General features: G+C 46.0%; 1 protein-coding gene across 1 annotated transcript; it reads left to right on the forward strand.

Annotated features, from left to right (window-relative positions):
* The first annotated feature begins 557 nt into the window (after positions 1-557).
* ankrd33ba (ankyrin repeat domain 33ba) lies at positions 558-15,159 on the forward strand. Its single transcript, XM_062520805.1, has 4 exons — positions 558-1,483; positions 10,149-10,278; positions 11,928-12,068; positions 12,589-15,159. Exons 1-4 carry the CDS (start codon positions 1,079-1,081, stop codon positions 13,464-13,466), a joined length of 1,554 nt encoding a protein of 517 aa, XP_062376789.1. The 5' UTR covers positions 558-1,078; the 3' UTR covers positions 13,467-15,159.
* Positions 15,160-16,340: the final 1,181 nt, after the last annotated feature.

The raw sequence follows: 16,340 nt of genomic DNA on the forward strand, positions 1-16,340 counted from the left end.
ATCATCGCCTAGGATTATCTTGTGAAACTAGATCTCTTAAAGTGCATGTCAGCATATTGCAAAGGGATCATGTTATATATCAGTTAAACAAATATGTCCTCGGGACATTTGCAAGTGTTTTGTTTTTGGTTAGGCCTAGGCTACTAGGAAACGAATTCAGAGATATGTCGGGGGGTTCCCAATGCTGAAGATTTCCCCATCAGCAATAACGAAACGCCTTTAGTTTCTCACTTCAAATCAAAAGAGGCGCACGAATCAAACCTGACACCGACCGATACGCTAAAAGTGGTAACCAACGGCAAATGATGAAAAGGAAGTGATGATTTCAACAGCATGTGGCAGTAGACGAAGACGCGGGTTGAGCAGGCTAGACCATTGTCCATATTAACATTTAGTCGGGCAGCGTAATCTTGTCTGGGGACGGGACAGGCTGAGTGAGTGAATGAGCAAGAGAGGGGGGATTGAGGGAGGGGGGATTTAATCGGATTATGGCGCTACATTTTAGAAAACGCCTACTTCTCCAGCGGAGACTGTACATCACTCTTACTAACCCACTTGCCCGATAGCTTGTCCATGGAACGTCCCAGCCAGCGCGCGGAGAAGGTTCGCCGAGTTTGTCCTTGAAGATGACATTCCAGAAGAGCGGCACAGTTCGGAAGAAACTTTTCTAACCACTGCGCCTGATGTGGAGACTTGTGTCGATTTTCTCTTGGAATTTCACATTACTCTGGGATTGTTGAGATACTTTGTTTCCCGGTATGGAGCAGTACGTGCTATTGGCGTTTTGGAACATCAGGCTTTTTACATGTACAGTGTATTTTTAATAGTTTATATGGTGTGAAGCTAAACAATGACTGTCCCCCCAAATGTCCACGATTTCGGAAATACGACGTCGTCTCTGTGGTCCAGTAATAGAATTAGCATGGCTGGAGTAGCATAAGTTTCACAAAGTTTTTCTCGCTCTCTCTTTATTGGCATAATAGAGTTGTCTTGGGACCTTCATGTTGGAAGAACAGTCAGAATCGTATTTGGAGCAAGCGCACGTTTTTATTCCCTCAGGCTTTTCCCAAAGGGTTAAATGGTGCTGATAACAGAGGACAGGGATGGAGGGGGATCTTCTCCGCTTAGAAGCAAACAAATTCAGCTGGGTAGAACTGTCGGCGTAGCTCAAGTACATCCCGAAGCAGACGCGCAAGTAGTTTTGTCAGAAAATGACCATCTCGGTTCTTATGAATCCGAAGGTTATGACGATGGGGATTTTGAGGAGTATGATGAGTTCTCGGAATTACCTGACACCAGAAGCATCGCCTCGGATGACTCGTTTTACCCACTGGACGGCGACTATGATGAAGGATCCCCTGAGAGTCCGGAACCCCTATCGTTGTTTAAGGCATGTTGTACCAACAACGCTGGCATGGTCAAACTTATGATACGACAAGGGGTGATAGAGGAAGATGCCAAAGAGACTGACCAGAACAATCGGGTGAGTGAGTTCAAAAGCAGTTAAAACACAGACGTTCTGCAGAATAACCCGCAAACATCACCATTTCTCTACTCACATGTCTTTCATCAACACGTGTGACATGCGACACGGTACAGATTAGACGTTTCTGAAATCGAAAGTGAAATGAAAACGTAGTTTCATTCAAGTTTTTAGCCTGCACTAAGTGTTCTGAGGTGATCAGCAGCACAGTAGGCTATCACAAGGGTTGCTTGATGTCAGCCAGAGAGCATGAAAGTGTGTGATGAAATGATACATTTTAAAGGCACATAACATACTTCTGGTTCCATTGCGCATGATGAGTGTGCCATGAGCGCACAAACGCACAAACGCACAAGTTAGGGAGATCAAGCTGACATCAAATGTGTGTTTGGCCTTTCTCACAAATAGGCTGCTACACCATCTGGAGTAGGGAACGCAAACCACGGAGGGTGAACTTGCAACTTGTTAGATCAGTTCTAGCTTACACAGACATGGAGTTTTTACAACTCATGGATTTTTGAATCTAGGTACATTCAAATTAGACTGATGTAACTTCATAACCATGACATGTGTAGGCTATGTAAGGCACCATTGAATCAGTCAGTTCTTTTTTGAGTTACATACACGTTTTGGTCCAACTTTGTTTAAGTATGTAGACCCATTCACTTTATTTCTATTCTTTTGATTTATGTAGAGTGAGGAGAAGAAGGCTGTATGAATATCTGTGTGAGGCTGTGAGCCTATGGAGCAAAGCTTGATGGAGCATTACTTTTAATAACAGGATGGAAACAGAGGTGCACAGTTTCAGGAACAAGCAATCCTTGTGTGTATGTGTGTTAGCAAGAGGGGTGGAGTTGAACGTGTGTGTGTGTGTGTGTGTGTGTGTGTGTGTGTGTGTGTGTGTGTGTGTGTGTGTGTGTGTGTGTGTGTGTGTGTGTGTGTGTGTGTGTGTGTGTGTGTGTGTGTGTGTGTGTGTGTGTGTGTGTGTGTGTTAGCTGAGGGGGAGGAGAGTTTTAAGATTCTGTGTGCCAGCCATGTTTAAGTATAGGCTACTCCTCAGGTGATCTCAGCAACTTCAATTGAAGCCCTCAAGCTAATTTGCCAACACCTTACAGTATGCTTTACAACAGAACACTTTCTGTTCTACATTTAATTTATTATAGGACAAATATGGCAACATTGAATCATTTGATATACTGCATTCTCTTATCGCTATAGGCTGACCACATTGTATAACAAAAAAAACACATATGATTTAATAATTAGAAGTGCTGACATTGGCACATGTTGTGCATCGTTGATTGCTGATGTGATTAATGATAAAATACATTTTTGGCAGAGGGCTGCATTACATCAGTAGGCTCACTGGCAGGCCAGAGGAATGTGTTCTAAGGTATGCCCTTAATCTTATCTTGGGCCCCTCAGTGCCTGGTGGATTACGGCTCAAGTTTTAGTCTGGATGATGATGTACTACTGTATGCACACACTTGCTGAAGGAGTAGGCCAGTTCGTCTGAACTAAATGGATTGTATAGAGATGGATGTTGAACGTCCATTACAACATATCTTCCAAGTCCAACTACAGTATCAACAATGATAGTATTGCTGTAGTGTCAGCATAACACATGCAGACTAGGCCATCTTGTTTAGGTTAGGTTTAGTAGCCTTCTTACAGTGTAACATTAATGGTTTCATCAAGAACACCTGAATGAAATAGTTGATGGTGTTATATTGTTCATTGTTATGTAATAGATAATGTAGTATGAGATTGAATTGTACAAATTCACAGTTTTAAGAAGTCAACCACAAAAACTAAATGTCCTTTTAAACCAAGGGTTCTAGTGCCATACTATTGTCAGTGAAAGCTACTGTATCTCTCCAGCCAGCCACTGAGCTTAGGTACAGTTGATGTAGTTGATGGAGGGGCCGGTGTGTCTGTCGAGGGTATTGCACACCCGTAATTAAAATGGATGGTCTCATCAGCAGCCAATGTAGACCCAGTCAATGGCAATCTCACACGGCGCCTGAAGGCAGAAGCAGTCCCACGTGGCGCAGCTATATCAGGCTCCATAACTCTGCCTGTAGCTGCCTTTGGTCCATACTTTTGTACTTCTTTGTCACCCATGAAGAGGGACTTTCCGACTGCTGTTTAAAAGACCTTTCAGTGCTTTCTGGTAATATAACACAATTCTAAAAAAAGACAATGCAATGTTAATTATTTGATTGATCATCTCAATTGCTTGGGTATGGTTTTGCAGAGCTTAATTAAATCATGTAATTAATCAAGGATTAGTCATATTTAGTGTAGCACGTAATAAAGTTACATTCAACAGAGTGAGATAGGAGAGGGAAGGTTTTGTTTTGAAGTTGAATACAGAAGGCTTTTAAGGAGAAGGAGGCAAATAATGGTTTCATTTGTTAGATTGTTGAGTTCCACATCATAGGTCAATCCTTCCTTTGCTGAATAAATAAAACTCTGGACACACTAAGGAGTGAACTGGCAGACCCCTTGGTGCCTCAAAAGCTTCTTCGTTCCGCTCAAGAACACAAGACAATGCCTCCACTGAGACGGCAGTATTTCCTCAGGTCATTGGCCAGTGTGTGGTCTGTGCATCTCCAGAAATTATCCAGGATTTTGCGTCAGTGCTAAGAGTAATGTCTCATCTTTCTGTAGAAATAAAAAGATCAGTGAGATTTTGTCAGTAGTCCCTATTAGTTCTGGATCTGGACGTAGCGTTACAGTCGTCTTCATGAGTTATGCTCAAGCTGTTTGTATGCCAAAATAGCTATCCCATAATTCCCATGAGTAAAGGAATATCCCTCCCTGGTATCAGTCATATGTTATGCAGGTGTTTTAATTCAGTGGCAACAGCCATGTTAACAGTAATTGTACACAGGGTTTGTTTGTTTCATTTAAAAATATGACTTGTATCCTGGAACTCAGTGCTATGCTATCTCACTATTCCCATAAGGAAATGAGTCACCTTCCCTTCAATAGCTTATATTTCATGTAGGTGTCAGGAATGTAAATATTAGATATTTGCCATTTGCCAGGAATCACATGCTTGCACCATGGACAGATGTATTGCAGTAGATTCAGACTGTTGTTTTCCTACATAGGAATGACCACATATTGCATCACCGTAACCATCCAGTGAGTTCTTTCTGCCTGTATCCTCTTTTCAATCATTTAGCAGTCCATCAATCATTTACTCACTAATGTCAAAGGCATACACAATGACCAAAACCCGAATGATGCCTTAACTTTTAGTGATATGACTAAAATCACTCTGTGAAAACTTTTTTTTGTACTATGACCATAACTGTTAAAGCCCCATTGAATTTAAGTGGGGGCAGATCAGATGTCATTTTTCTATTCTCATCTTGGCTGCTATGTGTTTGAGTTATTTGGAAGTACACCTTAGATAGGCAAAAGTTAGAGTTGCTGTGTCTTCGCAACCGTTCTGAAAGAAAGAATATCTCTTGGCAGAAGAATGATCCATTAATCTATGAATAAATCATTACATTTGTCATTGCTGTGCCTTTCATTTATAGCGAAGCAATAATGGTAGTTCCAGTCCAGTGTTTTCAGAGGAGGTTAGGTAAGGGGAATTTAGGGCATCTCAGAATTAAAGCAACACTAAAGAGTTTTTCGGACCTTAAAATAATGTTTGCAAAATCATTTCAGTGGTTCATCAACTCATCAACTTCTGCTTTCACTTCGCGGCCCTCTATCGGCTTTCACCGCAGTATGTAACTTTACGAGGTGGGTAGTGTATCTGTATTTCGATGAAATGAGACATCAGAAACTACAAATTTGACTTGCTTCAATGTCCCAGTACATCATACTTTCATAAAATCATGCAACATATTCTACCTTTTCTGTTATTTGTGAGCAAATAGCGTGTGTGCGACAGGAAAAGAGCTTTAATGTTGCTTTAAGCTTTATGAATGGGCAGGTTGTATGTTGTATGGGTAATTGATAAGGTCTGTATACAGTACAGTACATTAAAATATGTTTACCACTGAGCTTATCTTACTCATATTCTGTAAAGTTACATGTCACAAGTGTGCCCCAAGAAATTAACTTGCACTGGCAGTTGAAAGTAGTAATATAGGCTACTGCTTTGCTAAGCAGGAAGTGTATTGATAGATAAAGATATTGTCTCCTCTTCTCAAAAGAATGATTGTGAGAGATGTGCCCTTACAACCTTTCACTTCCTTGCCAGACTGCTTGACTAGAAAGTGAAAGAGAGAGAAAGTGTGTGTGTGTGTGTGTGTGAGAGAGAGAGAGAGAGAGAGAGAGAGAGAGAGGAAGAGAGAGAGAGGAAGCAGGAGAGAGAGAGAGAGGAAGAGAGAGAGGAAGCGGGAGAGAGAGAGAGAGAGCACTCTGCTCTGACAGTGGCTCATGAAGGCTTATCCGTTCTATTTTAAGAGCTGAATTGGCCCCAGATTACCCTAACATAAAGCATCTATCAACACCCACACACTACAGCGACATGCAGCTGAGCAGATTTGATAGGGCTTCGTCCAAAACACTTGGCCAGATGACCAGTTGGACTGCTGGACACACAGAGCCTTTCAGAGTCTGTCTGCCAAATTGAAATGTACGACACAAACACTCGATGAAGCGCTGCTCTTCAGCCAAGAATGTGCCCCATGGCAGAGAGCCATATTATATTGTCTGATGTAACATTGTAAACCATGTCGACTGGACAAGGAAAATAGGTTATGCTACTGTATGATTTTAATGCGCCCAGGATGATGCAAGTGGTGCTTATCTTTTATAAGATACGAACATATGTTGTAACGTTAAAACGTTATTTCTGCTGTATTTAGCATGGTGTATTAATTCCACATTGCAATGTGATTAACCATAAATGCCTAGTTACACACAAGCAACAGGATTCATGTGAGTGACTTTGTCCTAAATGTTATAGACTTGGGAGTATGTGTGCATCTGGCCTAGAAGTGTAGCCTAGAAATCTAGACGCACCCTAGCGGGCAAACATATTTTTGCCTAGCGGGATGGTCTAGGGTCGCACCGTTGAGGCCAAGCCTGCGTTCGACTCCAGGCCAGCCTAGCCAATCAGAACGCTCTATCTGTGTACGAAGACCTTGAGCCCGCCTTAGCTCACCTTCGGCTTTCGATATTGACGCCAGGGGGCTGGACCATGCGTCCTCGTTCGAGTTGGGTGTGAGACCGTGCACAACCATAGAGAAAAACGAAAGATGGATGAGGCGCGCTCGTTTGAATCGGCTTTGGAAGAGTTAGACTTGGGCTTTTCTTGGAAGGTTGAGCAGAAAGAAGCTCTCAAGTCATTAGTTTTAAAGAAGGATGTATTTGCCGTTTTGCCGACCGGCTACGATTGGTCACAAAAATGCTGTCCTATTACGTGCAGAGGCAGTTTGAAAGACAACTGTTCATCCCACCCACAGGCTTCAGCTCTGTGAATGGTCCGACCCCAGACTATACATTTCTGTATAGTTTGGCTTGCCAGGCTACTAGAAGTGCCTTTCAGTGTTACAGTTACTTTGTATTCACATCATAACGTGTTCTAGTATGCTCTCAGGTTCAAGGTTAGGGCAAGGATAATATTAGTGTTAGATGGTACACTGCCACTGTGTGTGTGTGTGTGTGTGTGTGTGTGTGTGTGTGTGTTTCTGTGTGTGTGTTAGATGGTACACTGCTACAATGAACATAGTACGTGACCTGTTTTCTGTAGGCTTTCCTCTCGGTCATTCAATTAGAAATGGTTGTGTCAGTGCTAGTAAGGTGTAACTCATTCAAAGGACGGCAAGGACACAAAACATGTGTCCACCAATTTGATTTGTGTTTGCTCCCATCTTGTCTGTCATACTGTAACCTCTTGCTCAGGGCAGAGCTCCCTTGTTGATTGTTGCAGGCCTGTGTGTGTGTGTGTGTGTGTGTGTGTGTGTGTGTGTGTGTGTGTGTGTGTGTGTGTGTGTGTGTGTGTGTGTGTGTGTGTGTGTGTGTGTGTGTGTGTGTGTGTGTGTGTGTGTGTGTGTGTGTGTGTGTGTGTGTGTGTGTGCGTGTGTGTGTGAGAGAGAGAGAGAGAGAGAGTACCTGTCTCTCTCTGAGTGTGTGTGTGTGTGTGTGTGTGCAGTAGAGTGGGGTAGTGAAGGGTAGCGCAGTGCAGCGCAGCATGGCGCGGCCGGCGTGGCGTAGTGTTGTGTTGTGTTGTGTGGAGCGGCGTTTGTCTGGGGCTATTTTTAGCCGCACGCCTCCAGCTTTGTGTCAGCCTGATGAGGGAGTTTGGTGACGCTGTACTGAGCAGTGCTGGGCTGGGCTGGGCTGGGCTGGACGGGGCTGGGCGGTGCTCCATTGGGTCGGGGGACGCAGCTGAGTGGCACAGCAGGACAGACAGGCGGAGAGCCGCAGGGTGGACAGGGCCGGCCTGTCACACACACATGTGCATACGGAACAGATGGACACAACTCACATGGACAGAGCTACAGAGAACACAAACACACACACACACACACACACATACACATACACACTCACATACATGAAAGACACACAAATGTATGCACAAGCCCCTCTTCACATACACACTAAGAAACTAGCAACACACAAACACATGAAAACACACATACAATTGTAAACAAAGGCACAAATGTAAACAAACCCCCACTCACACACATACTGTACACTGACAAACACACACATGTACTAGCCAAATGCATTTGTAATATTTAACAAATAGCAAACAATAACTGAAACAATAAAGCATGTCCTTAGGCCAACACCTTTTACAGTAAGAAGCGAACCATAACAAAGAAAAAGGATTATACCATTGATAACCCCCCCCCCCCCAGGTCCTCATGTAATGAATGGTAAAGCCCTGCGTCAGCCTCTCTCCATCATCACTGAAAGCTGATGCTCCTCTTCACTGGGCTCTCTGTCCCGCCTCCTGCTGTTGTCCTGAGGGCAGAACAATACCGTAATGGGCTTTGTGAAGTACCGCTGGGGAGCCATGTGACTTGGCCCGAGTGCAGGGGAGGTGTGTGTGTGTGTGTGTGTGTGTGTGTGTGTGTGTGTGGGGGGGGGGGGGGGGCGTTCTGCAGACCCTGGAACAAACAGATGGGCCGCGGTGGTGGAGGGTTTAAGCGGGAGCTCATTAGGTCCACACCACTCAACCTGTGCGGCCCGTACGGCTTTGAACTTCACCTTCAGTCACCCCTGGCCTCAGGTCAACGAGGTCAACAGGGAGGGGGGGGGGGGGGGGGGATGTTACGAAACACACATACGGAGGGGGGGGGGGGGGGGGGGCAGACTGTGGTGGGGCGGGATATATGGGACGCGGCGGTGTCATTACCCTAGACATGAGACCAGATGCTGGAGGAGCCAGTGTAATCAACCTGTCTCTGGCCACGGCATCCACACACTGAACAGAATGCACTTTCATAAGGGACTGGCTGCTGCACAGATGCTCTCATTTCATAAGCTAGGTGTATCCCAGACCCAGACATACAGTAACGCACATATCGCAGTAATAGTATGTGATCGCTAAACGAAAAACATTTGGACTGTGGTGAATCTAGGCTTGCTATGATGTACCAAAACAGGTGGTTATAATGCTCAACATCTGTAGGTGTTGCAGACGGGGGGTTTGGGGGGCTGTATATGTGTGGAACTATTTTGATAAATGCCCTGCTGTCCGCACACTGAAAACAAATGGTGGTCCAGAGCGAAGGTGAATAATGACTAGAAGACAGAGAAATACATCATTCAGCAGAGCACAGTCATAAATAACTGTCAGAAAGTCAAACTGAAAGTGTTTGCAGTCTCTAAAAGGCAATGCATGGCCCCGCAGTGCACGCCCACCGCCAGAACGGCGTATTCCCGTTTCGGGAGGCTCACGTATCACCCTGACCTGAGTAAACACTCCTGATTTCACTGAGGCTTTGGCCAGACCCCTCAAACACCTTTTCAGAGTCCTCTCTGTCCATGCCCTTCATGGCCCTCACTGGGGTGTTTGCTGTGGCTAACATAAAAAAGAGAGAGAGAGAGAGAGAGTGGGAGAGAGAGAGAGAGGGGTGGGGGGAGTGAGAGGTAAGGAGGGATGGAGTATATTTTTTTAAAGGGAGAGAGATTTTGAGAGTGCACAGGTCTTTTGGCAGAACAGTTTGACTGAAAATATAGGATGTCAAACAGTTTTTCAGCAGTCTGCTGTGTTGGCCTTCACTTGTAGGATACCTCGCAGTAATTTACTTCCACAACTAAATCCTCCATCCACACCTTATCAGTAATAATGCATGTATGATGAGAACTGCAATACGCATATGTAATTATTTTCAGATAGACTCGACAATTATTCACATACTGCAAATTATACGATATATATTGCTTGAAAATATAGTGCTTGGAAATGAGAACTGCAATAAGTATCCTTATTCTCTTGTACTGGATTAAGTGTATTCTATAATCGGCCTTGGGTCCACACTGGCCACAGACTGGACTGTCCAGCTTTGCCTTTACTCACAGGCCAGGCCAGGCCAGGCAGCCTGAGGTCTCCATAAGGCTGTAGCGTAGTGGAAAAAGCCAGCGTGCAGCAGCACACAGCCCAGCACAGTGTGGTCCAGCACTGCACAGTGAGGCCCTTGTGTGAGCGTGTCTCTGTCCACTCCTCTCTCCGCAGACGGGCCTGATGGTGGCGTGCTACCAAGGCTACGTGGACGTGGTCATCAACCTCTCGCAGTGTCCGCACGTGGACGTGAACTGGCAGGACAAGGAGGGCAACACGGCGCTCATCACGGCAGCACAAGCAGGTACAAACACCTCTCTCTTTCTTTCTGCTCTCTCTCCCTCTCTCTCTCCCTCATCATGACGTCCCTAGCTGGTATACACACACCTCTCTCTCTCTCTCTCTCTCTTTTCTCTCTCCCCCCTTTCCTCCCTCATCATGGCATGACTAGCTGGTACAAACACCCCTCTCTCTCTCTCTCCCTCCCTCTCTCTCTCCCTTACCTCGCCATCACAAACAGGTACAAACATCTCTCTCTTCTCTCTCCCTTCCTCCTTTATCATAGCATCACAAACAGGCACAAACATCTCTCTCCCCTCATCATGCCATGACAAGCACGAAAAAAAATGCTTATCTTCCTCTCTCTCTCCCTCTCTTCCCCACCATGGCGTCACGAGCTGGTGTACACCCCTAACACCTCCCTCCTTGTTCAGCCACTTGGAAGCCGTTAAATTGCAGTTCATTCTCGTATTTATGAAGTGCCTTTAAAAACGAACGGCGTGTCTTTGTGTAGTTTACTAAAACCAATATTACACCCCACAGAACAGGATGAACAGGCTAATACAGTATTGCTACACTGCATAAACAAGCTTTGAGTGCCCCCCCCCCCCCCCACACACACACACCCCTCCCCTTCTTTTAAATGAGTTGGCAAACCACTACAGTCGAATATTCACTGTTCATTCCATAAGCAATCATGTGCCCTGCTGGGATTCCAGGATAGCTGTAGTGTGGCAGGTGACACAGCTGAACGGCACTCAGAAGGAGAGCTCGGTACTTTCCAGTGTGGTGAGGGAAATGGAGTGGGCCTGCTGCCAACAGTCACTTACTGACATGTACACTTTTTGGGATTTACTGTATTTAGCTGCTACTTGATACAAAAGCAAAGGGTACAGTATGTGGGGAATGTGGCTATGCGACGGGGTCTTCCCCAGCTCACCTGCATGAAGACGCTGTAGTGTAGATGGCCTTGGATAAGATGTGTGTGTGCTAAATGAGTCCATGATGACGCGTACCGCACATGTAAACCAGATGATCGTGATTGTGTGTGACAGCTGGCAGAGTGACTCCTGCAGCAAGGTGTTCACAACAGCAGGATAATGGCTTTGAGCCTCAGGGAACACGTACACCTGCTGATAAAAATGTATCTGTAGGCTACCGTTGATAGAAGCATCTACTAAGTGAATACATGCACGGAAAGCAATGTGGTTTCTGTAGAACAAGTTAACAGTGTCAAGATCAAGACAACATGAGTTTGATTCCTAGGAAGCATTCAAAGCATATGGTTATGGTTATGGGATTTGGCAGATGCTTTTGTCCAAAGTGACATACAAATAAAAACAATACAGTACATTTTACAAGTTACATTTAACAGTAAACAATGTAGAAAGTTGGACATGTAACCCAGGTGATGTTAACTTGTGGTTGTGTATAAACAGACGTCATCCAGTGGGTTAAGGGCTTGAAACATCACTCTGGAAAAAGATAGATCAACCAAATCATAGGGGAGCTATAATGGTGTGCAGCTGATTTCATATCTTCATTCTTTGAGGGCTTTTTTGACCCAGCACCCAGTTCCTTTAAGACTTGGTTGATGTGTGATTTCACTTGCGTTCCCGTTGCGTTCCCAGGGCACATCACCATCACTAACTACCTGCTCAACTACTTCCCCAGGGCACATCACCATCACTAACTACCTGCTCAACTACTTCCCGGGGGTGGACCTGGAGCGGAAGAACGTCCACGGCTTCACGGCGCTGATGAAGGCCGCCATGCAGGGACGGGTGGAGTGTGTGCGCGCCCTCATGCTGGCAGGTGCTCAGCAGGAATTCACACACACGCCAGGAGAACTCACACACACACACACACACACACACACACACACACTTAGGAGTGCAGGAAACCCATATGGTGGGGAAGTGAGACTAGGGGATGAAGGGGGTAGGAAGCAGGAAGGGAAGATTTATTAGAATTCACTTCAGTCACACTTTATTTCTGTTTTCGTTCCGATGGGTGTCCTGGTCTAGACCGAATGTTTGAGGCAAAGTCATTATCATGAGTTTTGCTATTTATTTTCCTTGGCTTTTTGTGTGATAAAAGAAAATGAAGGCCAAATGGCCAATTATCTCTGTATTCTTTCTCAACGTGGCTACTTTTTTTTTTTTTTTTAAGATAATCTATTTTAAGACAGACTTTTTATTAGTTGTTTATACAGTACTATATAAAGGAGCTAAAACACACCAATAAATTAGTCAGTATGCACCCAAGGAAATAAGATGCAGGAGTGTAAACTGTTGTGTAAATGTGTTGATTATTCCCTCTTGTCTTTCCTCAGGAGCGGACATGAAGGCCCGTGACCACGGCCGCAAGCTGACCCCGCGGGAGTGGGCCCTGTTCACCGGCCGCTACGACACGGCCTACGCCATGCTGCGCCTGCTGAACCGGCCGTGCCCCGAGCAGGCGCGCGGCTCCTACCTGCCCGAGTGGCCGCTGCTCTCCGTGCTGGTGGCCAAGGCCCAGGAGCCCAAGGGCTGCCTGCGCCGCATGTCCGACTCCATCCGCGGCGCCTTCACGCTGGCCAACGTCACCGACCCGGTGGAGGACGGCGCGCTGGACCACATGGTGCGCATCACCACCTCGCTCTGCAGCCCCTTCATCAGCACGGCGTGCCAGACCGTGTGCCCGGGCAGCCCGCCTTGCGTGGGCAAGCGCCGCCTCTCCGTGCCCGAGATCGTCAAGAAGCAGCGGGCCGAGCAGCTCAAGGGCCTGGGGCCCGAGCGGCTGGACAACCACCGGCGGCTCTTCCAGAACTCGCGCGTGGTGCTGGTCAGCAAGCCGCGCGACCGCCGCACCAGCCTGCAGCCGCACCTGCTCCTGATGGAGACGGCGGTGGCGGCGTCGTCGTCCGGCGCCGTCTCGCCCACCGAGGCCCTGCGGCGGGGCAGCCTGATGCCGCTGCACATGGTGCGGCGGAGCAGCGTGCGGCCGGGCATGGGCGTGCCCAAGCTGCGCGTCTCCAAGGCGCCGGCGTCCGACTACGTGCCCGAGAAGAGCCGGCGGAGGAGCAGCAGCAAGGACAACGGGCAGTTCCTGCAGCTCCCCAAGTGGAGGTACAAGGAGATGAAGGAGGAGCGCAAGAAGGCCGAGGAGGCCGAGAAGAGGAGGCTGGAGGCGGCCTCCAGGAAACCGTCGCCCTCCAGAAAGAAGAAGTGACATCCAGCGTCACGGTTCTCCAGGTTCCTCCATGATTCTAGAGTTCCAGGTTCTTTCCTGGTTCTAGGACTGGTTGAGCTCCGGTTCCGCCCCCAGATGAGCCTTTTCACGATAGATTGTATTTAATACTTGAAATGTTTGACATAATTTATTTTTGTATTTATGTTTATTTTTTGAAATAGACTTAACACTGAGAGCAGAGCTTTTTTTTATTTTTATTTCACTACAGGGTTTGACTAACAAGTCCTGAGAAACAGAGAGAGATGTAGAGAGTTGCCTTCGTGGGTGTGGTGGGTGTGCAGGTCCAGGATCAGTCTGGTGCATTTCCTCATTTACTAAACCCAGACAGTGCAGTCAACAGCGATCAGACTGCACTGCACGAGGAAAGAGTTAGAAAGCTGGCGTGACACAAAACACTAGTGAAATGTGTTTTTTAAGCTTGGCGTCTTACACGGCTTACCAGTTATAACTCTTAGTACGTTCCTAGTTGTACAGCAAAGAAACAATTTCTTGTTCTTATTTTTGTAATTATGACTACATGACATCATCTCAGCACTAAAAGCGTTTTATGAATGTACCATTTTACAGTTAGAATATACCTCATTTTACGTTTTATGTTATCAAAAGTTTTGTCAACTTATTTTGTCAGTTTGCCGATATTATGGTAGAGATGTGCTCAATGCAGTCCAGTGTATGTGGAATCAAGCACCAGTTTGGCACTGCACACCAGCGTACTGAGATGGAAATAGACCAGTGAATATAAAGACAAAGTAGCAGTCCAATGTTTGTGCATTTCCAAGACAGAACAGACAAGAACTCTTGCTGTCTTGCTACATACAGTACAAGACATCCATGACTACCCACATACTTTACCAGGCTTGTGGTTTGTGATATTTGTGTCCATCAAAGGAAGCGCCAGAGCCTAATCTGAACGGACTGATTCATTTGTTGTAGCTCAGTTCTGAACGTGTGGTTATTCTTAGGCATAATTGCAGCCATGTTGGGCTCTTCCCACCTCCTATCAAGCATATCTCTCTGAAATAAATCAATGTTTTCTTGGCCATTTTAAAAGAAAGATGTCCATTCCGAGGTGAAATGTAGAAATTGTTTTCCTTTTCTAATTGAACTTTTCAATGTGAATTGCCCATACCAAGAGAAAGTGAGAAAGTGCACTATCAGTGTTAAGAATGTTGTTCCGAGTCTATGCATAACAAAAGATTATCCTGACAACATAATTGCCTTTGGAACAGACTTACTGTAGTCTTGCTTGCAATAGGCATTCTGCCCCAGACCCATATCTTCCTCTCTCAGGAAAGTGTTTGCGTTCCATTCCTATGTGTCGTCACTGAATTTATCTTGATGAGCCGAGGGCAAGGTCTTCCCCCTCATCCACTCACAGAGCAATAATGTCATTCCACACACCACTGTGCCTCTAGATTACGTACAAAAGCTCTACTCACACACACACACACACACACACACACACACACTAGGGTTCTCTACAGTTACACTACAGCTAAAGAATGACACCCTTATACCGGCCAATCAAAGTAGTCCTTATGTTTACACTGAAGTTACAAACCAAAAAAGGGAACCAACAGTACCCGAGACTTTGTTTCTGAAAATGGAAAAACAAAAGATGAAAACAGTGAAAAAACAATGTCATTAAAAATAAAAAAAATGTTTTTTTGTATTGTTAGTGTGTTGTATTTTTTTGTGTTGTCTCGGGGCCTCTTTTGAATACCCATCAACAATGCACACGTAAGCCCCCTTAAGAAGGTAACAAAGCTCTTGCAGCACATGCGGGTCTGTGAAGGTCGTTTGAAAGGCCAGACAGATGCTTACTGTCATCATCCGATTGCAGTCTCCTGCTGCAGGGTCAGCACTTTCCTTTGAGGCCGGCCCATTGTGCTGCCTCGGGTGACACAAAGAGCACCCTCTGTTGGAGAGGAGGGGGAACAGCCGGTGGATTAATGGGCAACTGTGGCGGCGGTGACACAGTGAGTTAGTTATTCACTGGTCTGGAGTCAGAGTCAATGGGGTCACAGAGACCTGACAAGCAGGTCAGCCTGACAACGGCTTTACAACTGTGTGCTGACTCTGGCTGTGTGTAATTTTAGGCTTGCCTCTTGACTTTGGAGTCAGCACCAACTGCAACAAAAGAGCTCGTGCTTACTGTGAAAGCACTACTGCAAATAAAGCCACACACACACACACACACAACCTTGAAAGTTTTGCTGAGATTCTTTCACAATTTTTCTGTGGAGTTGTATGAGAGAGAGGAAAATATAATCCCTTAAAGTTACCAAAAGCCTAATATTTAACTTGGCCTGGTTTTTGTGTTGTTTGACCAGTCTGGACTTGTGTAAGGCTAATGACAGGCTGTGGTCTGTAATCTATGTGTGTGTGACCGTGTGTGTGTGTGTGTGTGTGTGTGTGTGTGTGTGTTCAGAAGTCAAGGATTCACACGGGGACTGGGAACAGCTGGCGAGCACACCTGAGAGTGCCCAGGAGACGGTGAGAACCAGGGTGGGCAAATCCTGACTGGCACTAACACCTGGCCAAGCGCGCCACAGACGGGTAGGGGGCCTAGTAAGGGATGCGGGGAGGGGCACTGGGAGAGGAACATGAACTGACAGGTATGGTGCAATGCCATGTCACAGCACAGGAAAGTAGGCCAGGGGCTTACTCAACCACTAAACAGGCCTCCTCTCTCTATAAACCAATCAGGCTGCACTAGGAGTAGTAGAAGTTTGCATACACCTTGTCCAAGTCTTGTTTCTTCATTAAGACTCTCCTTTCTGACACATTCTCTGTTTTTTGTTTGTTTTTTCTGTCTTGTTTGTTACACTAGATTTGGAAAAGAACAAAGAG

Source organism: Sardina pilchardus, chromosome 19, assembly GCF_963854185.1.
Source record: "Sardina pilchardus chromosome 19, fSarPil1.1, whole genome shotgun sequence".
In the NCBI taxonomy this organism is placed as follows: Eukaryota; Metazoa; Chordata; class Actinopteri; order Clupeiformes; family Clupeidae; genus Sardina; species Sardina pilchardus.

Bases quoted from the DNA above. Each gene is read 5' to 3' on its own strand.
- ankrd33ba (XM_062520805.1), top strand. From the start codon at position 1,079: ATGGTGCTGATAACAGAGGACAGGGATGGAGGGGGATCTTCTCCGCTT. The intron at 10,279-11,927 runs GTACAAACACCT...CTACTTCCCCAG, and splicing joins CATCACGGCAGCACAAGCAG to GGCACATCACCATCACTAAC. The intron at 12,069-12,588 runs GTGCTCAGCAGG...GTCTTTCCTCAG, and splicing joins GCGCGCCCTCATGCTGGCAG to GAGCGGACATGAAGGCCCGT.